General features: G+C 38.4%; 1 protein-coding gene across 2 annotated transcripts in view; it reads right to left on the reverse strand.

The window, feature by feature from the left end:
* Window positions 1–783: 783 nt before the first annotated feature.
* The window catches only part of radil2b (Ras association and DIL domains 2b), a 47,190-nt gene continuing 26,615 nt past the window's right edge, over window positions 784–21,358 (reverse strand). The window contains exons 9-16 of one of the 2 annotated variants that reach the window (XM_067430222.1): window positions 16,629–16,848; window positions 14,815–14,987; window positions 10,698–10,842; window positions 9,700–9,869; window positions 4,366–4,609; window positions 3,106–3,200; window positions 1,791–1,930; window positions 784–1,687 (exon numbers count right to left, since the gene is read on the reverse strand). In XM_067430222.1, coding sequence (XP_067286323.1) covers window positions 1,588–1,687; window positions 1,791–1,930; window positions 3,106–3,200; window positions 4,366–4,609; window positions 9,700–9,869; window positions 10,698–10,842; window positions 14,815–14,987; window positions 16,629–16,848 — 1,287 coding nt within the window. In that variant the 3' untranslated portion in view covers window positions 784–1,587. Of the gene's footprint in view, window positions 1,688–1,790; window positions 1,931–3,105; window positions 3,201–4,350; window positions 4,610–9,699; window positions 9,870–10,697; window positions 10,843–14,814; window positions 14,988–16,628; window positions 16,849–21,358 lie in introns of both variants that reach the window. The other variant, XM_067430221.1, reaches the window with a different exon arrangement.

The raw sequence follows: 21,358 nt of genomic DNA on the forward strand, positions 1-21,358 counted from the left end.
TATAGTGCAACATAGGGAATCAAATTTAATGTTGTGAAGTAAAAAATGATGGGTGGGTCCCACCGAACATTTTTCCTGGAGTAGAGACAATTTACATTCAGTGCCAATAGTCTGCATCATTTACAGACGTCTGGTTGGGCCAGACAAAATTACAAAAGTCACCAAATCATTAACAGTGACAATAGTGTAGCGGTAAGACCCATGGTAGAAAGTTTTCGACGCAAATCGACCCGAGGTTCGATCCACCTTTTGCCGAACTCGCTCTACTCCATTTTCCCATCACATATCAGTTCGAAAAGGCATTTATTTTCCATAAAAAATGTCAAAAGTGAAAATAGAGTTTCATGTGTGTTCATTAAGTGTTTATTGGTTAGGTGTAGGTGAACAGATTTATAGACAGTAAAAGTGTGTCCAATATCATTGGTTTAAAAAGAGTTATTTAGGATGCTGAACAAGGTGATCTTTCCCTCACACACACACACACACACACACACACACACACACACACACACACACACACACACACACACACACACACACACACACACACACACAAACACACTTCTTTAGTGACATTGTTGATCTCCTGTCTAAACACACAACTGACGGCTCCATAACACGAACCAAGCTCGTTGATGTGTGTGTGTGTGTGTGTGTGTGTGTGTGTGTGTGTGCTCATCCGGGAGAAGTGCCCATTTAAGGAGTTCCACCCTTTATGACATCATACAGGGCCATACTCAAAAAACGTTCTGAAACTTGTTTGAATCCTGAAGGTGTGTTTATCATGAGATTCAACTCTTTAACAGTGTAAACAGACAGAATGCATGAAATAGCATTAGACCCCACTTTAAAAAGGCTAAAATTGTATGTTTCATGTTTTATATATGTGCTGTTTTATGCCTGTAATAAATGGCTGTATGAATTTGGCACGAGAGACCAATGGCATTTACACTCAAAGTTGTTAAACTAAAACTAAGCAGCCAACCTTTTATTTCATACATCATGCAATAAATTAAAATGCAGTCAGTTCTGAAGGCACATTACATATACATTAATTATTCCAATCATTCTTATGTATTTAATAAGAAAAAATCTATTAAAATGCAAAGATTACACAATTAAGATGATAATAAAAAGGGACCTGTACATATAAAACCAGATGTTAAAAAATAATGTAATTTTTTTTCTCTCTATCAGTGTCAGTTTTTCTGAGCTCCTGAAACGGTCCATTGTAGTCTTGAGTTTCTTCCGGGAACCAACACGTCACAATATTCCTCATTATAATAATTCATACGGAGAATAAAGGGGCGGGGTCTGATTGAGTTAGTTAGTTGTGTGTTGAAACTGTGGGTTATGGTAAGAGGCGTGACATTTCCCAAATACCAATCACAACACACTGCTCCAGCCAACCAATCAGAGCACAGTGTGCTTTTCAGAAGGAGGGGCTTCATATAGACAGAGCGTTACTGACAGACTGGGAAGAGAGGAGCCGCAACAATGGAGAATATGAGGAAATAATCAACATTCAAGCTGGAAAACCTGCTCTAGTAGAGTCAGAAAACAAAATGGCATGGCTTTAAGCTCTATTTAGGCAGGAAGTTTTGTCCTTGTTTCTTTTGTAGTGCTGCAGGATCTGGAAACCAGTAGCCGAGGTTTGTCTCCTGACTTCTGAATGAGCTCCAGGCCACTAGAGGAAGAAGAAGCAATGTTGTTCACGTATGTACAAAATAACATATAATGTGCTTGAAGTAATAATGCACATCAGACAGTCATTCTGTAATCCTCCTCACGTCTGATAATCGACTCCCGCCAGGTCGAGTCCATTCACTGCTAGTATGCGATCGCCTTCTCTGAGCCGCTGGGATAAAGCAGCAGGAGAATCGGGAAGAATGGATTTGATGTAAATCCCACTGACGCTAAATGGTGCTTCCTGCGGAAAACAAATGATTGTTAATCTGTATGGCAGCTCTGCAATGAAAACATATCAACCGAACAGTCTTTGTTTATTAAAGGGCTGGTTGATTATGATTTGACTTGTTTAGCTTTAGTCGCTGTTTGAGCAGAAACAACATCTGCAAAGTAAACGACGCTCAAAGCAAAGGGAGATATTTTCTTTTTCAGAAATCTCTTTTTAAGGACTACAACAAATAGTTTATGACTCCATTGGCAGATATTTGCTCTTGTTTTAAGCACAAACTCACTCCAGTTATTTCTCTTCTCCAGTGAATGTGTCTTGATTTGTGAATGTTTAGATGTGTGCTGGAAAACATGACAGAAACCCTTTTTTGTGCAGTGTGCAAATAACCATTTTAACCACAAGGGGGTGCTGTTGAGTTGTAAGGAAACTGTAATATTATATTAATATCACGTTATTTATGACATGCTTTATAGAAAGGATTTGTTGTGATCAGAGTACCTGCATGATATTCCAACTAATTCACATAATTAACCACAAATAACTGCATATATCAATATTTGCTGAGAAAAGTCTCTAAATGAAGATTTACATTGTTTTTGCAAAAGAGATCAAGATAACTACCGTCTTAAAGTCACCATGAACTCAAAATGGACAAATGTTATTTTTTTATTGAATATTGCAGTGTTAAATATAAATTATTTATGGGTGCACATCATTCCTGGCATGTTATATTGACTTAAAACCGTTACTCTTTGACATAACTTGATGTTTTATTTTCAAATAACATGTTTCAGTCAAGTGACCCAAACAAACTGGACTTTTACTTCCCATCATGCTTTGCAAATGGGCTGAATTCGGAGAGTAAATGTTTAAATAAAGTGCTACTTTATGCATTTTTAACAAGATGAGAAAATGGAGAGATTTTTTAATGTTTAATGTTATGTTGGTATTTAAAAGTGTGATATGTTAGTGTGATGTTTCCATTGTGGTGACGCGTAGAGTGTGTGTTAAGGCTGAGGACCTGTTAATACCAATTAAAGTTGTTTTAATAATACAAAAACTATTTAGGGCATTCCATGGATGCAACATAACCATCCTCAGGCTAGTCAATAATATTTTGTAAAATAGGGTTTAAGGGTCCAGATTATAAGATTAGCAGGAAGATGATTTTCCATTGCTGTCCTCACCTGTCCGTCCACCAGCATCAGACCCAGGCCACACACTGCTCTCTGCAGCTCCAGCACAAACACATCCTCTCCAACCTCACACTCGGCACTCTCGCCTGCAAACACACACTCCTGCTTCAGTGTTTCAAACATCACCTCCAGAAAGCTTGCACTGCAAAAAATGCTCTTCTTATCTAGTATTTTTTTCTTGTTTCCAGTCCAAATATCTAAATATTCTTAAATCAAGATGCATTTAGTAGATAAGTAAAATGACAAAAATATATTTTGGCTTGTTTTCTGGGGGAAAATATCAAAATGAAGCGAGTTTTTGCCTAAAACAGGCAAAATGATACGGAGCCCCGCATATTACATGCAAGAAAAAAAAGGTAAATCGTGCGCACAATTTAGCCGACTAGTTTTTTACTGCATGTCTTTTGCGAGGCTCCGTAAAATGATTTGCCAATGGGTGAGAAAAATAATCTTATTTCTGTTTGGGACGGAAACAAGAAACAAGATTATTTTTCTCACCTCATTGGCAGATCATTTTGCCTGTTTTAAAGCAGTGGTTCGGTGTTTTTTTTTCTAGGCTTGGTTGTGTTTATGGGGCGCAGGATAACATGTCTTGATACTTCTTCTTTTTAAACGCCGTATTTTTCTTCTATTCTCCCTTTATTCCACACCGCTGTCTGTCCTTTGAACGGCTCGTCTGCTTCCTGCTTCTCTGAAGCCCCTCCCTCTGAAAAACGCAATGGTCTTAGATTGGTCAGATGGCCAAATGTAGTTTCCTGTATTTTTATTGGTTGAAGTGCCAAGCACAGGTTAAGGCCACGCCCCTTCCCATTAAGGGCAGAAGTCACATCTGCGGAGACTAGCGAGGGTTTATGATGTCACCAACCCAGGAAGAAGCTCGTTGTAGTCCAGACCGGCCATTTTTGTAGGCAATAAACTGCCGTAACTTTAAAAGACAATATCTCTGTTTGCAGTGAACTTTCAGCGCTGTAACTTTGCAGAGACTGTTAATGCTCAAGCAGCGACATTACACACTAACTAAAGTTAAACAAGTCAAATCGCATGCAAACACCTTTTTAAGCAAAAACTCCCTTCATTTTGATTTTATTTTCAACAAAACAAGAAAAAATATCATGTCATTTTGTTTATCTAGTAAATGCTTTTTGATTTAAGAATTGTTAGATATTTAGTCTAGAACAAGACAAAAATACTAAGTAAGAAGAGCATTTTTTGCAGTTTATGAATGACGTCCGTCACCTTCCTCCTGTCTGACTGCGGCGATGCATCCGGCCGTCTGAGGGTTTGAATCCGTGTCTGAATCCGTCAGCTCCAGGTTTTGCGGCGTGTTCGGCGGGGTCAATAAACAGGACGGGTCGTCTTTATGCTGGAGCTCCAGATTCTGCAGCTTTTTGGTTAAAAGAGCTTCACACGAGTCCCAGCCGTGAGGAAACACCAGCTCCAGCTGAGCTTTTGGGTGAACATCCAGTTTGGAGAGTTTGGCCTCAGTCGGGACCAGCTGGAATAGAAGAGTTTAACAGAGTTTCTGCAAGTCTTAAAAGGAGAGTTCACCTAAAAATGAGCCTGTGATGTTTATCTGCTGACCCCCAGGGCATCCAACATGTAGGTGTGTTTGTTTCTTCAGGAGAACACAAATGAAGATTTTTAACTCAACCGTTGTTGTGTGCCAGTCATAATGCATGTGAATGGGTAACAAAGCGCTGGTTTGACCTTATCAGACGGCAGTAATAGCGGATGGGAACACTAGATGAGATTCGTCTGATATGAGGTAAAAAAAATAACATAAATGCTGTTGTGTTTCTCACAGAAACCGATCGGTTTGTGTCTTAAGACATCAGTGTGTCGTCACGAGCAGCAGGTTTTTGTGCATCTTTTCTAAGTATGTTTTTTTTTTTTTGCTCTCATAGAGTTGTTCCCCATTCACATCATTATATGACCGACACACAGCAACGTTGAGTTAAAAATCTTCATTTGTGTTCTCCTGAAGAAACAAACACACCTACATGTTGAAGCTCTGGGGGTCAGCAGATCAACATCACAGGCTCATTTTTGGGTGAACTAATCCTTTAAACTCTTAATTTGACCTTCTACAATTTAAGACCTTAAAAAGGGCTGTATTTCCAGAATGCTTTGGAATATAAATGTATATATGTTTTAAAGAAAACACTTGGAAACATTTTGCTGAAGTGAAAGCCATTCAAAATATGAAAATATGAAAAAGTTATGGAACTAAATTAACTGTAAATGAAAAATACTGTACTAAATATTTTGTATTTTCTACAGTCCCTGACAAAAGTCTTGTCGCTTATCTATTTTCTAGAAATACCTGATATTAACCTGACTTTTAATTAATTAATTGGTGTTAGAAATAGCTCATATGAAAAGCTAAAACCCTCCCAAATGATGTTTAATGCACTGAAATAAATAATGTTCACAGAAAAAATATTTATCATTTAATCAAGACAGAAAGGTCAAATTTTGGCAAGACAAAAGTTTTGTCGCCTATACAGAAATTGAACAAATTTACTGCAAATACAAAAATATGTCAGCAAATTAAGTTGTGGTGCTGTGAGATCCAAATTTAATATCTTGTATGACTTCCATGAGCTTGAAGGACTGCATCCATGCGGTTTGGCAAGGATTCATACAATTTATTGATGAAGTCTTCAGGAATAGCTAAGAAAGCAGTCTTGCATGCCTCCCAGAGTTCATCAGTATTCTTTGGTTTCGTCTTCCATGCGTCCTCTTTCATCCTACCCCACATATGCTCAATGATGTTCATGTCTGGTGACTGGGCTGGCCAATCCTGGAGCATCTTGATCTTCTTCGTCTTGAGGAACTTTGATGTGGAGATGGAAGTATGCGATGGAGCACCGTCCTGCTGCAGAATTTGGCCTCTTTTATGGTTGGGAATAAGAGGTAGCTAAGATTTCTTGGTATTTTAGACTATTGATGTTGCCTTCCACCCTGCAGATCTCTCGCACACCCCCATACTGGATGTAACCCCAGACCATGAATTTTCCGCCACCAAACTTCACTGTTCTTCAATGTTCTTCAAAATTCAATATTTGTGGCGACTGTGGTGTAATTCAACAGAAGATTCATCTGAAAATCCACCTTCTGCCACTTTTCCAGCATCCATCCTTTTAGCTGGCTGTGGGCCTTGGCAAATGCCACACGGTTTTTCAATTGTCTTTTGTTTAGTGCTGGCTTCTGGGCACTGATTCGACCATGGAGGCCATTTCGAGACAGAATCCGACAAACTGTTCTGGTTGACACAGGGACTTCAGGTGACCAGGTCTCGTGGAGCTCTGCTGCAGTGGAAAATGGGCTGGCCTTGGATTTTCGAGCCAACAAACGGTCCTCTCGAGCAGGGACGTGCACAGGATTTTTGAGGGGCAGTTGCTCTGACCTAAAAAAGGGACACCCCCCCCCCCCCCCCCACCCCTCATGATCTGTCCAATTACATATTATTGTTATTGCCATTATCATTATTATTTCAATGCCCCCTAGTGGTATTTATGTTCTGCTCAGGAAAAATATCATAGGTGGGGCTATTTTTTTGCAGGGGGGTCTGAGGGTTTCTTCGCCAAGAATTTTTTTTATTTCGTAGATGTGATTTCCTGCATTTTGGTGCGTTTGAGCCCATTTCCCTTGCCTATACCAATAAAGAACTCAAACCAGTCAATATCAATAGTCTAATAAAAAAAGACAATATTAATTTAACTGCCATCAACAGTTTATGATCGTCCGTTTGTTATACCTTTCCGACAACGTTAAGTCTCACCCGACAACGGCGACAATCTCTTTCTAGTGCCGCTCATGCAGGCTCAGCCAGGGCGGTTAGAAGGATTTTGGGGGCCCCAAGCAAAATGGACATGGCTAACTTTCTACAGATAAACGGGTAATGATTAAAAAATGTTTGTAAAACTTTAAGAAACCATTTTTAAAACATCTATAAACATTACATAGATAGACAGACCAAATATTCCTAACACTTTGTTAAGGGTTACTAGTTGGTTTGTAAACTGTCTATAAACATTATCTGGATGGTTATTATGAAGTTGCAACAGATGACTATAATACCTGTTAAATAGTTAATAAACAGTAACAGTAAAACATGTGGGTTGTCCTGATACTGTACTTCAAAATGCAACAGTGTAAAAATTGCCACACCGAATAAAGTAACTGTTCAAGATCCATTGGTAACTTATAAAAATAATATCATATTTGCATAAACTGTTACTACCAAATATCCCGACACTAGCACATTAAGATAAGCTATGAAAAAAAAATTTTGGTTTCTGGTTAAATAATGTTTATAATAATAGTTAATGCTATGTTAACTATTCCAGGTTATTTATGCATAGCATAAAAATAGTTAGTATAGCATGCGCATGCTATGCCACTTTCATCAAAACCTATTACAAAGCTATAGCAATTTTATGTCATTAAATACGATAAACAGTTATTCTGGAACAGATCTGCTTCTTCCTTATCCCGTTAAAAAACATCTTACAGTAAGTAACCATATTCCATCCGTTTGAAAAAAAAGTTGCACTGTTACAAGCAGCATTTGCCAGGCAGGTAACGTTAGCTAACATAAACATATTTTTGCTAGCCTACCTGCTGCAAAATTACACCATTTTTGTTCAAATAAAGCTACTTTATATAGTGTAATTTATCACTTACCACTATCTTGTTTTTTCTCTTTTTTCTTTTCTGGCTTCCTAAAGCATAATTCCGCTTCATGATCGCCGAGGAGGTTTTGTATTTGCCGGCAGCAGAGATTGCGTGGTTGGGTGGCTGTTGTCAGACGACTGAGAGGGCCCCCTTGAGGGGGATTCCGATGACAGTGTCATTGCACTTTACTGCATTGACTATCAAAGGGGCGCTCAAGCAGTTTGTCGTTGCATTTTATTCTTAACCTGTCGCTGTCTTGAGGCCCCAGGCCAGCTCGGTGCCCCAAGCAATTGCTTGACTTTCACTTTCGGAAGGGTACCCGAATATGGAAGTGAACGAGGCTTTGCGATTTTTTTTTTTTTTTTTTTGTATCTAGGCCTAGGTGAAATTCTGCATCCATTGTACGATTTTTTTTTTTTTTTTTTTTCACCTCGGAAGGGCAACGTGAGTCGAGAAGGGCATATGGGCAGTTGCCCGGGCAACCTGAGCAACCCCCCTGTGCACGTCCCTGCTCTCGAGCAGTTGTCTTGCGGGGTCTGCCTGACATGGGCTTGTCAAAAACGTCTCCAGTCTCTTCAAATCTTTTTTTTATCCTCTGTACTTGACGCTGAGACACATTGAAGGTGTCTGCCACATCAGCAGTGGATCTGGTCTTCAGCCTCTTAATAATCTAAACTTAAGTCTCGGGGTGAATCTTAGGCATGTTTGCAGAGGTCTAGTTGCAGTTGATGTGAAGGTCTAGTGTACTGGGGTTCTTTTTATACACACTTGAGACCTAATTGATCCATTATTAGTCACAGGTGAAGCTCATATGACAAGGTGACAACACTTATGTCTTTGCAAAAATTGACTCAATGGGCTTTACCAAGCTGTGAATATTAGAATACTTTTTGAAAGTTTAGTTTTTCACTGAAACATTATCACAAAAGCTAGTGGGATTAAAATAAACCATTTCTTGTAAAAAAAATCTTGATTAGAAATATATTTCAGCGGCACTTTAGGTCAATTTGTACACAAGCGACAAGACTTTTGTCAGGGACTGTATAAAATTTATATTTTACCAAAAAAGTTTACTCTAAAATTAGTATAAAATCAAAGTCATATGTCTAACCAAGTTGTGTTCCAAATTTGAAGTTGATATCACAAAAAATTGAAGTTCCCATGAGATTTTGTTTAGGCGCTTTACCAAAAATAGCCACCGGGTGTCACGCACATTCCATTGATTGTTTTTTTGATGCATTTTCCTGTAAATTTCTGTCCAAATATCACTTCCATCAAAAAACAGTCACCAAATATGGAACCTTGAGACTCTGAACTTTCCAACGATATGCGTTTTGTCAAGATTAGAATTAGATTTTGATTATAAAGTAGTTAAAATTACCTTTGTAATATGAAACATAACACCACCCACTAGGGGGAGGAGCCTGCTAGAAGAAATTAAAGTACTGTTTCCATGGTAACGCAACGTCCAATTTCAAAACGGTTTTCACAGGATGAGTTTTGAGTTCGTAAGCTTTCGAATGAAACCTAATTTATGATGATTACTAAAATATAGGATATGAAAAAAAGGCCATAAAAAAAGAGTCCCATCATCACCAGAGTTGCTAAATCATGCGCACAATTTATAAATCGAGGGAACAAAATAGTAAATTGTGCGCACTATTTACCTTCTTTTTTTTTTGTTGCATGTCATGTGCGGGGCTCCGTACAATTCAAATGTATGAGTACAAAATAAAAAAAATAAAAATCTGCTTTTAAAAACTTAACTCAAAAAATAAATGATGATCGGGGGAATGAAATAGTAAATCGTGTGCACTATGTACCTTTTTTTTCTTGCATGTCATGTGCGGGGCTCCGTGTTTTTGAAATGTAATAAAATGAAATCTAAAAGATGGAGGTGCGTACTTGCGGATCCTCTGAGGATTGTGTGTGTGTGATTTTCTCCACGAGCCTCTGAAAGCGGTGCAGTTGTTGAATGAGTTCGCGGTCACTGATGGGTCTCCTGAGCTCGAACACGAAGCCGTCAGAAGGAAGGACGAGAGGCGGGTGCTGATCGAAACTCTCCAGGATATCGGCTGCAGACACGAGAAGCACAAAAGCATTAGATCAGTGGTTCTCAACCTTTTTTGGGTCAGTGCCCCCTTACCCATTCTCTAGGTCCCCTATACACTGTAATTTTTTGTTGTTGATCTAACTTAAAAAAGTAAATGGTGACATGCTTTATGCCGCAATGCATGCTGGGAGCCATGGATGAGTTTTGCATGAAGAATGCATTGTAAACTTTTTGCAACTTGTATGCTTGTTAACTTATTTAAAATTAATACTAGGTTAGTCCAACAATTGTTGAACCAACTTCTTTTTACCGTTTAAGCCAACTTTTTTGCATTTAATTGTCCAGTTAACTAAAACATAACCATTAGCCTAAGTTTTTGTGAGTTGGATTTTTTTACAGTGCATAAATAAACCCTTATCTTGAGCAAAATAAGCAAGCTGGCATTTATTCCAATCTATATCTTTTATTTCAAATACATACAAATGTAATTTATGTCTTTTAAGTTTGTCAGTAGATTTGAAGCACCGTTTTTGAAGAGTGTGCATGTGCAGACGTACTTTAGTACGTAAGAATCTGGAAATAAAGCGAAAAAACGGAGAAAAATAAGAATTAGTCCTCAAGTGCCATGTCCATTATTTATAGCAAAAAAAGACCTCAAACTAATTAATTTTTTACAGTGTAGACTGAATTGTAAATCTTTCATGTAAACTTGCATTAAACAAACACCCCCCCAAGAACACCTCAATGCCCCCCTTGTTCTCCGAACGCCCCCTTGAGAAACGCTGCATTAGAGAATCCCTCAGAACATCGACAGGTTTATAATATGATGAGTGTGAGCGAGATTTGGCACCGGTTGTGAGCGCGGATCCGGTTTCGTCACTGGAGGGCGTCCATGCGGCGGCGCAGGAGCGCTGAGGGTTATACTCGCTCAACATGTGGTGCAGCTGAGCCGCGTTTAGAGACGCAAACTCCATCCGCAGAGCCTTCCAGCACATCTACAACAACAAAAAACACACGTTCACATATTAATCACCATTTCATGACATGCTCATTGTGTAAGTGTGCATAAAGATTGAGTGTTTTCCACTCTGATGACAGGAAACAATTCCAGGAAAACAGCTAACAAATATAACGAATCCCTCAGATTGTTATCTTTTTTGATACCCATCTTTCATTTGAAAGCCCCATTGCTAGCATCTGTAAAACTGCATTCTACAATCTTAAATTACGGCACATGCTTTCGATGCAAAATGCTGAACAGTTATGTGTTCATGAGCTCAAGGCTAGATTATTGTAATGCTCTACTGGGTGGTTGCCCTGCTCGCTTAATAAACAAACTACAGCTTGTCCAAAATGCAGCAGCTCGAGTTCTTACTAGATACATACATTTTAAAATCTTACTAATTACTCAAAGCACTAAATGGTTTAGCTCTCCAGTACTTAAGCAAGCTCTTAACACATTATACTTCGCGTATATCGCATGTCAAACAGCTGAAATCACGTGGCTTTGGCGAGCCGAATCATGAATCGATTCACTGACTCATAACGGTTCGAAGCTTTGTTTTGAAATCGGCCATCACTATAAAAGTCGTTATTTCGTTTTTTGCACACAAAAACTATTCTGGCCTCTTCATAAATGATTGTAGAGCCGCTGTAGTGAGATGGGCTTTGTAACGACGTCTTTAGTGCCTTTATGGGTCTTGAGAGAGGAAATGACATTGGTGTCAATGAAGGCCTTTCTGAGCCATCGGATTTCAACACTAATATCTTCATCTGTGTGTGAAGATGAGCGGAGGTCTGACGGCTGGCCAACCACTGGAGGAATTAATCACACAATTTACATTTTTGGGCGAACTAACCCTTTAATCTTTTAAGATTGAACTTTAGTCTGGGGAGTCTGTATTTTCTACTGCACAAGTGGTGTGATTAACGGGCATAGTTCAAATGTACGAAATTGGTTAGTCCTTCAACCATCGCTTCTCTATCCGTCATTGTGATAAAAATGCCAATGGCGCGCCAGCAGGATAAGCCGGTTTGTGATTGGAGGTGGGGGGTGGCATGGGGGGTGTGTTAATCCATTGCTCTCCATTGACTTTGTATAGCGTGAGGCACCTCCTTGTCATTTTGGGCTTGTAACAAAAAACAGAACAATGTCTAAAAGCTGATATGTGACAAGGTGTGCAGAAAACAAGCTAAAGAACCCAGAACTATGTTTTTATAAGCTGCCGACCCTAAAAACCGAGCGTTTAAGGAGATAAAAGTGGACACAGGCAATAAGACGTGAAGCTTCAGCTGAAGATTGGGTCCGTTTTGGGATCCTGACTCTCAGTATGTCTCCGTGTGCGGTAAACATTTAGTCAAATATCCAAATGTCAGTTTTATATATTATATTTCCTGTCTCTGATTACTTTCTCCTCCAGTGGGCGTAGCTCTCGGTGTAATATAGCATGACGCGCTCTGTCTCTATTGCCTCTATCCACTTTTCTGTCTTTAAATGCTGTTTTTTGGGGGTCAAAAGCTTATAAAAACTTAGTTATGTGTTTTAATAGCTTATTAAAACTTCTGTTTTTTGGTTCTGGGTTCTTTAGCTTGTTTTCTGCACACCTCGTCACATATCAGCTTTTAGACATTGTTCGTTTTTTGTAATAAGTCAGAAATGACAAGGAGGCGCCTCACGCAATAGAAAGTCAATGGAGACGGTTGGTTTGTTTTGGCTTTTAGATTAGGACGCGTGCCGCTCTGTCTCTATGTACTGGGGTGCTTTTCTTATTCGTGCATCCTCGTTTCCTTTCCTAGCTTCCTTTCCTCGCTCCTTAGCTCCGCCCCTTCAGGACGCGAGGGAAGGATGTGAGGATGGAGGAATTGATGTGAAATGATATCCTCGCTCCTTTAACGTCACTTTAAAGCGGCGTCAGTTAATGATGACACCGCTGGATTTAGTCGGGATTCTGGAACATTAGAGATAACTATTTATATTGTGAGCTTCAGCCTCCACAAAATACCACATTTGTCCATATTTTAATTGATATTACCAGTTATTATTAACAACGAATTCCAGTTATTAACTGTTTTTTATTAGTTGTATAGTAGCTATTAGTTTCTATTAGTTTCATTAATTTTCTTGTGCTTTGATATAATTCTGCAACTGCCAGGTGTTGTTATTTGACAAACATTTGCGTCTTGTACATGTAAACATAATAATAATGAATAAACTGTGGCGCGATGTGAAGGGGGAGGAGAATTAATGCTTGCGTCACATTTAGTCGATAAAACACTCCAGTGTATCCTCGCTCATGACTCCTCAGGAAGCTCCTCACTCCTCCATCCTCGCCTCACTCCTCCATCCTCGCCTCCTCACGGTGCAGTTAGAGAATTGAGATCTCCTACAAGATGGCTGAGCTCCATCGGTTTCCGGGTCATAGGATGGAGGACGGAGGAGCGAGGAAACGAGGAGGGATATTGAGAAGCACCCCTGGTTTCCAGCCTGAGCTGCAGGGCGAAATTAAATTCTGGCTTAACCCAGTCTAGCTCACTATAGTTTCTATTTCCTGTAGCAGGACGTCCCGTCAGCCAGATCATCAGTTAATGCCACCATGTCAGATGCAGACGTGTCTTATCCAGCATCTTTATCTAATGCCATGAAAGAATCTTTGTGTTCACAAAGCTTTATCCTTTAATGAGTAATGCTTCCTGTTAATTATTTCTGATGCCTGATGGCCAAAGAGAATGTGATGAATGAGGAATGCTTTTGTAATAAGATGGGAATGCTCAGAATGCTGCACAAAACCAATAGAAATTTCACTATCGCCACATGTTCACCTGCATGCTCACATAATGCACGTTTCCTAAATATGAAGGTTTTAGGTAAAATACTATTTCCTGCTAGCCTGCCGTGGTCATCCTCAGCTCTAGTCAGAATATGAGTCTGATGCTCATTGGGCTGTGATTATGGGGCGTGTTTAAACCCAACCAGGAAAGACCACGATTGGACAGACCAACAACCAATCAGAGCAGCGGAGCGACGCATAACGTTAGTGGTCAAATGTCAACAGAACTCAACTGCACTGTGTTGCCAAGTCTGCGGTTTTCCCGCCGGTGGTTTTCCATGTCCGCAGGTTGAAGCGACTTCAATTATGGGATGTATAGACCCAGGAATGACAATTTTAGCTAGCCTAGAAATCTAGACACACCCTAGCGACAGCAAATCTAATCTGCCGCGAGTGTCGTCTAGCAACTCTCAATACCCTTCTGAGCTGTAAAAACCAAACTCTGGTCGGGCCAATCACATCGTGTATAGAGTCGGTGGGCGGGGCCATAATGACGACGGCGAGTTGCGTTTGCGTGCTTCTAGTAAACACAGAAACTGGCGAACGGCGGTCTTTCGAATCAGCTTTGACCACGACTCTGGAAGACTTGAGTTAAGCTTTTCTCTGAGAAAAGAACAAAGAACGGCACTGAAGTCATTCTGAAGAAGGGAAGATGTGTTCAGAGTTTAGCCGACCGGATACGGCGAATGTTTAATCTGTCAGCGAGCTCTGCTTCACCTTCGTTGCTCTGGTTGGTTGAAGCGTAATCCTATCGCGTGCAGAGGGAGTTTGACAGACAGCTGTTTATCCGCCCCTCAGATTGAGCTGTCAATGGTGAGTTTGCAGACCAAACATCGTGATGTGGGTCTGGCTTGTCCGGCTAAATTTTAGCAGCATCCTTGCCAAAATAACACATATTTTACCCCCCAAATGGCATTTTTTTGCGGAGAACCCCCACTGAGAAGCTATTGGGCTTGTTTTGGGCTAGTAGTTGGCGGGTTTTGTTGTAAAAACTTGGCAACCCTGTCTGCACGCGCGCTGGAATGAGTAACGCTAGAAGAAAAAGACGAGTGTAAACGATCTTTGCCGGTGTTGTGAAAAAAATAATCATCTGGCATCCAGTGTTAATTTCCTGCATGAACAGAATCAATGAAATGAAACCTGCAAGAGGTTCTCCTTGGGCGTGGCCAGTAGATTGACAGCTGAGGAGAGCTTGAGAAGGTAAGCCTGAGCCAGATCAGCGAGTCCAGCTCCATGAGCCCAGTCCATCAGCAGGTCCAGATTAGCCCTGATCTGGACCCCGCGGGACCAGTGGTAAAACCTCCCGCCGGAGCCTAAACACACCAGCAAGGCCAGTTTATTTATATAGCTCATTTCATACCCAATGGCAATTCAAAGTGCTTTACATAGAAATTAATTAAAATAGTGCACTGTAAAAACAAATATTGAAAAATAAGTTACCTGGTTCCCTTAAAATTTTGAGTTCATTGAAATAAAAAAATTCAGTTAATACAATGAACATTTTTTGAGAATCGACAACCTTTATTCAAATATTATTTAAAAGATTTTGTAAGCATATTGGGTAATTGTGTGTTTTATTTGTGATGATGCAGCCAAATTGTGCTATTTTCATGATTTATCACATTTTTCATGTGGTTAAGAGACAATAATATTTTGAGTTTCTATTCATTAAACAAATTTCATTCATTGTATCAACTCAAATTTTTAATTTCAATAAACTCAAAATTTTAAGCCAACCAGGTTACTCACTTTTTAAGGTAAACCAACAATATATTTTTTTACAGTGTGGTAACATATGCATGAGAAATAAAAATATCATGTGCAAGAATTAAAAATTAAAAACAAAGATAATTAAACCATTTGTAAAGATAATTAGAAAGAAAAAATAAAATAAAATGATCAAATACACAATAGTGGTCTGTAATAAAAATACAACATCCTTCAGTTTACATCTTATCTTAATTAGATCACCTCTCCTTCATTTCTTTCTCAAACACGTTCATAACATCCATTTCAGGCACTATTCCCTGATTTTTACTCAGGAACCTTCTTGTTAAACCCTTTTCCACTTAAAAAATGATTTTCTTACTTAGTATTTTTGTCTTGTTTCTAGTGAAAAACCTAAAAAATTTGATTGAAAATGATCGTCTTGTTTTGGGGAAAAATAACTTATGAAAAAAAAGAGAGGTGCCAGGAAGAACCAAAAATGGGGTTTCAGTGATGCCTGCATAAAAGAACCATTTTTGGTTCCCCAAAGAACCGTTTTGTGAAAGGTTCTTTAAAGAACCATTTTTCCTAACCATTTTATAGTCCAAAAGACCTTTTTGCACTACAAAGAAATTTTTGAGAAAAGGTTGTTCATAGAATCATACTCCCTGCCAAATATAACCATTAGTTCACCCAAAAATGAAATGTCTGTCATTAACTCCTCTCCCCAATGTCGCTCCACACCCGTAAGATTCAAATGGTTATGAATCAGTGAATCGATTCATGATTCGGATCGCCAATGTCTCGTGATTTCAGCAGTTTGACACGCGATCTAAATTATGAATCGATTCGCTGATTCATAACCGTTTGAATCTTTATTTGAGGATTGAACACAAACGCGGAAGAGAAGCCAATGCTAAATAAAGTCGTAGTTTGTGTTATTTTTGGACCCAAATGTATTTCGGATGCTTCAAGAGACTCTAATTAACCCACTGATGTCTCATATGGACTACTGTGATGATGTTTTTATTCCCTTTCTGGACATGGACAGTATAGTGTGCATACACTTGCATACGCTCTCGGACTAAATATAAAATATCTTAAACTGTGTGTGAAGATGAGCGGAGGTCTTACGGGTGTGGAGCGACATTAGGGAGAGGAGTTAATGACAGACATTTCATTTTTGAAAGAACCTTTATTTTGAAGAGTGTAAGAGCAGGAATGAAATGAGCAGATGTGTCTCTCACCTCTCTCCATCAGCAGGTTGAACAGCAGAGCGTTGATGAAGAAGAAGAGGTATGAGAAGAGCTGAGCGAGGAGCTGTGGATGCAGATGGAGGGCTCTGAGGAGCTGCAGTGTGTGTGTGCAGATGTCCAGCACGCGTCTGATGTCCTCTGAGACCTGCAGCTGCCCGAGCTCAGAGAACGCATTACTGTCCAGGAAGCCTGGGAGAAGCGGATACAGCATCTGAGACACACACACACACACACACACACACACACACACACACACACACACACACACACACATGTTGGTCTATGTGGTTTACAGGGACTCTCCATAGGCGTAATGGTTTTTATACTGTACAAACCGTATTTTCTATCCCCTTACACTGCCCCTAAACCTACCCATCACACACACACACACACACACACACACACACACACACACACACACACACACACACACACACACACACACACACACACACACACACACACACACACACACACACACACACACACACACACACACACACTGCCCCTGCCCCTAAACCTACCCATCACAGGAATCATTCTGCATTTTTACTTTCTCAAAAAAACATCATTTAGTATGTTTTTAAGGCCATTTGAATTATGAGGACATTTGATATGTCCTCATAAACCACATTTATAGTGTCATACCAGTGTAATACCCATGTAGTTATACAAATTTGTGTCCTCATAAACCACATAAACAGGCTCACACACACACACACACACACACACACACACAAACAGAGTTATCATTAAACAACCGCACCGAGATCAACCGGACAGAAACTGCTGCTGACCCCAAAACGGTCGGCAAGGATTTTAATCTAAAAAATGCATTCTTTTATTTTATATTTCATATTATTTTTTTTATCTTATTTTATTTTATTTATTATTATTTTATTTATATTATTATTATTGTTTTTTTTACTTAATTTTATATTATATTTATTATTATTATTATTATTATTTACATTTACATTTTTTAATTAAACTGTATTATTTTGATTAGATTTTTTTGTTTTATTTTATTATTTTAATTTGATTTCTTATTTACATATTTTTTTATCATTTTATGTAGATTTTTCATTTAATTTATCACTTATATTATTATTTATTATTATTTACTATTATTTACATTATTATTATTATTATTATTATTATTATTATTATTATTATCATTATTATTATTATACTTTTTTCCTGATTTTAATTAATTAATTAATTAATTAATTTATTCTTTGTCATTTCATAGTTTCCAGAAACAGCTGTTGATTCCAAATTGGCCGGCAAGGATTTTAATCTAAAAAGAAAAATGCATTATTTTATTTTAAATTGTATATTTCATATTATTTTATTATTATTATCATTATTAGTTTGATTTAATTTTTTAATTTTAATTTATTTTATCTATTATTGTTATTATTATTATTATTATTATTTTATTTTTAATATATTGTATTATTATTATTATTATTATTATTATTATGATTATTGTCCAATTATAATAATTAATAATTATTATTTTTATTATATTTTTTATTTTATTTTTATTTATATAATTTTATAATTTTATTTAGATTTTTCATTTCATTTTATTTATTATTATTATTATTTTTATTTATTTATTTAATTAATGTATTTTTATTTAATGTCATAGTTCATTAAATTAAACCTCTGCAAAGCTGGTTTAGAATGATCTTATAATTAAAAAAATATTAAAATAATTTTAATTACTATTAAATGTTTATATTCAAGTTTGTGTCTAAAACTATTCTAATATTGAGTTAAACGACACTCTGTTGTCTGAATACAAATGAAACATTATCAGATAATATGTTAATTTGTATTAATGTTATAAATAAAAATATAAATTAAAAAAGTCAAGTAAAGGGTAGTACATTTTTTTCAATTCTTTTGTTTACTACGCTGCATAAACATTTTCACATTTCATACATGAAAATATACATATATATAGGCTATATATATTATAGTTTATTACAAATAATTTATCAGTGCACATCATTATTGAATCAGAATAACTTCATCTCTGTCTCTGATGACGAGGGCGGGGCCACCTGTCATTCACAGGAGATCCACCAATAGCAAACCACAGCCAATCAGCTCCCCACAGACACAATCAAGCCCCGCCCACATTTGTTCTTGTTTGAGAAGCGATTCACTCGCAGTAGGGGAGAAAAGACCAGCGCAACTTAATGCTGACTGTAAAGACAAGATAGTCTGTATAGTTCTTATCAGAAAAGAAGGAGGACATCCGGCAATCTATCGTCATCTATCATTGAGAAATGCCCAAGATAAGACCATCGTCTTCTGCCCAGAGGTTAAGGGTCACTGACCGAATGACCAAACAATGACCTCTTTTCATCTCTCATCCTTCCTTCCTTCCCGCTGGTCTGCAATCCTGCGATGCTTTCACGGCCCTAAACGACTCTAATAAAGATGTTCATTGTCTGGAGAAAGATGAGACACATGAGTTTGCCATCTACTGACATCTCAGTTGCTATCAACGCTCCATATTCAGCATGTAAATACATTTCCATCTGGCTCAGTGATATACAGTGTGGGAATCCCTGGAAGAAGAGCCTGTGTGTGTTCTCCGTCTCGGCCCTCCTGTATGTGGCACACACACACACACACACACACCCACACACACACACACACACACACACACACACACAGACACACACACACACACACACACACACACACACACACACACACACACACACACACACACACACACACACACACACACACACACACACACACACACACACACACTGCCCCTAAACCTACAAGGATTTCGGATATTGCCATCTTTGTGGGGACATTTTGTAACGAAGGGATTACCAGCCCACACACACACACACACACACACACACACACACACACACACACACACACACAGGAACACAATGGCGGCTTTGTTCAGAGTAATCGAGTGCAGACTTCTGAATCCAGGCTACATTTGGATCAGATGTATGGATTGTGGAGGAGACGCGTCTCACGCTGACACCATCTTGGCAACCGTTGTCCGCTTTGGCAGGTCGCGCTCCATAGAAAGTATCCACCCAAAACCATAAAGTGGTTGGAGGAAAAAGTGAGGCGTACAAGCAAACTGCCTCCCCTTTCAATCTGGGAACTGAAACTAAAAGTTTTCAGTGATAATGTAATTTCACTGATCAGTTCACAATAGACTCCATATATTAAAAGGATTAGTTCACTCTAAATGAATAGGAAAAGGGACCTATTATGCCAATATATAGGCATAACAGGTCTATTATTAGACCTAATAGGCCTATTATGGTCTCTAGGTCCACATTAATAGACCATAGTGTTTGGCCTGTTCTCACTAGGGTCCTATACCTTAATGTAAAGAGTCGTTTCTTATCACTTCCTATGATAAGCAAGCACACATCATCTTCACAGAAAGGCCTGGGGATATTTAACTTCTCATCGCGTTTTAATAAACACACACGGCTCAAACTTACAAAACATTGAGTTAAACAGGTTCTGCAGCTTTACAAAAGGAATATGCTGCAACTTCCGAGAAAATGAATCAATCAAATATAAAATTAAATAAAATGTGTGCTTCCTGTTTAGCATCTTCAGTTAAAATTTGTGCTTCCACGTAAAAAAGTCACAGCCTGAATTTTTTTAGTACAATCGACATTGGATGTTTAAGTTATTTCAACTTAGATTATGTTAAGCTGACTTGTAAAAATGAGTTGCCTTTTGTATAACTTATAAAAAAAAAGTTTAACATTTCTTAACTTATTTTGATGAGTTAAAACAATGTAAAAACACATGTCCTAACTTATTGAACATATCATTTTTTACAGTGCACAAAGTGCAATCTCTTACTGTAACGTAAATGTACATACTACTAATATACTTACAACTGTAAGATTTTTAAAACTAGTGTGATAAAAAAGTTAAATCAACTGTAAAGTTCATCAACTCCTGAATGAAATACAACATGAATCCGAAATCGCCTCCCAAAACTCAATCACTATTCCCTACGTTATCCACTAATACAGTTCACTTGAGGAGTGAATAAACACGAGTGTGTGAGGTCAGACAGCCGTTGTGTGTGCAACCAACATAAAGATGATAATTCAACAAATAACAGCAGTTGCAGGTTTCAAACAGAGATGGCGACAGAGAGGCAGAATTTACTGGACTGCAGCTTTAAAGGGATAGTTCACCCATAAATGAGCCTGTGGTGTTTATCTGCTGACCCCCAGGGCATCACAGGTGTGTTTGTTTCTTCAGGAGAACACAAATGAAGATTTTTATCTGTACCGTTGCTGTGTGTCGGTCATATAATGATGTGAATGGGGAACAACTATATGAGAGTAAAAAAAAAAACATGCTTGGGCAACACACACACACACCCTGCAGCTCGTGACGACACACTGATGTCTTAAAGGGTTACTTCAGCGATTAGCATATGGCTTTGTATCAGTAGAAACCCTGAAGTTTATTCAAATGATCGTGCTCCCCCTCTTATATCCCCCTGAGACAAGAGATTTATGCATTTTATTTCTGGAAAAATTCCTCTTGTGACGCAAATTGATGATATTTGCGTCATCTTTGGAAATGTTTGCCCAGAGGCCAAAGACTCCAGCCAGCAGAGGGAGCCATTTCCTCATGTTTTGAACTCGTGCATGGGGAATGGAGATCACACTCACAGCTCAGCT

This window comes from Pseudorasbora parva, chromosome 21 (assembly GCF_024679245.1).
Source record: "Pseudorasbora parva isolate DD20220531a chromosome 21, ASM2467924v1, whole genome shotgun sequence".
NCBI classification, from domain to species: domain Eukaryota; kingdom Metazoa; phylum Chordata; class Actinopteri; order Cypriniformes; family Gobionidae; genus Pseudorasbora; species Pseudorasbora parva.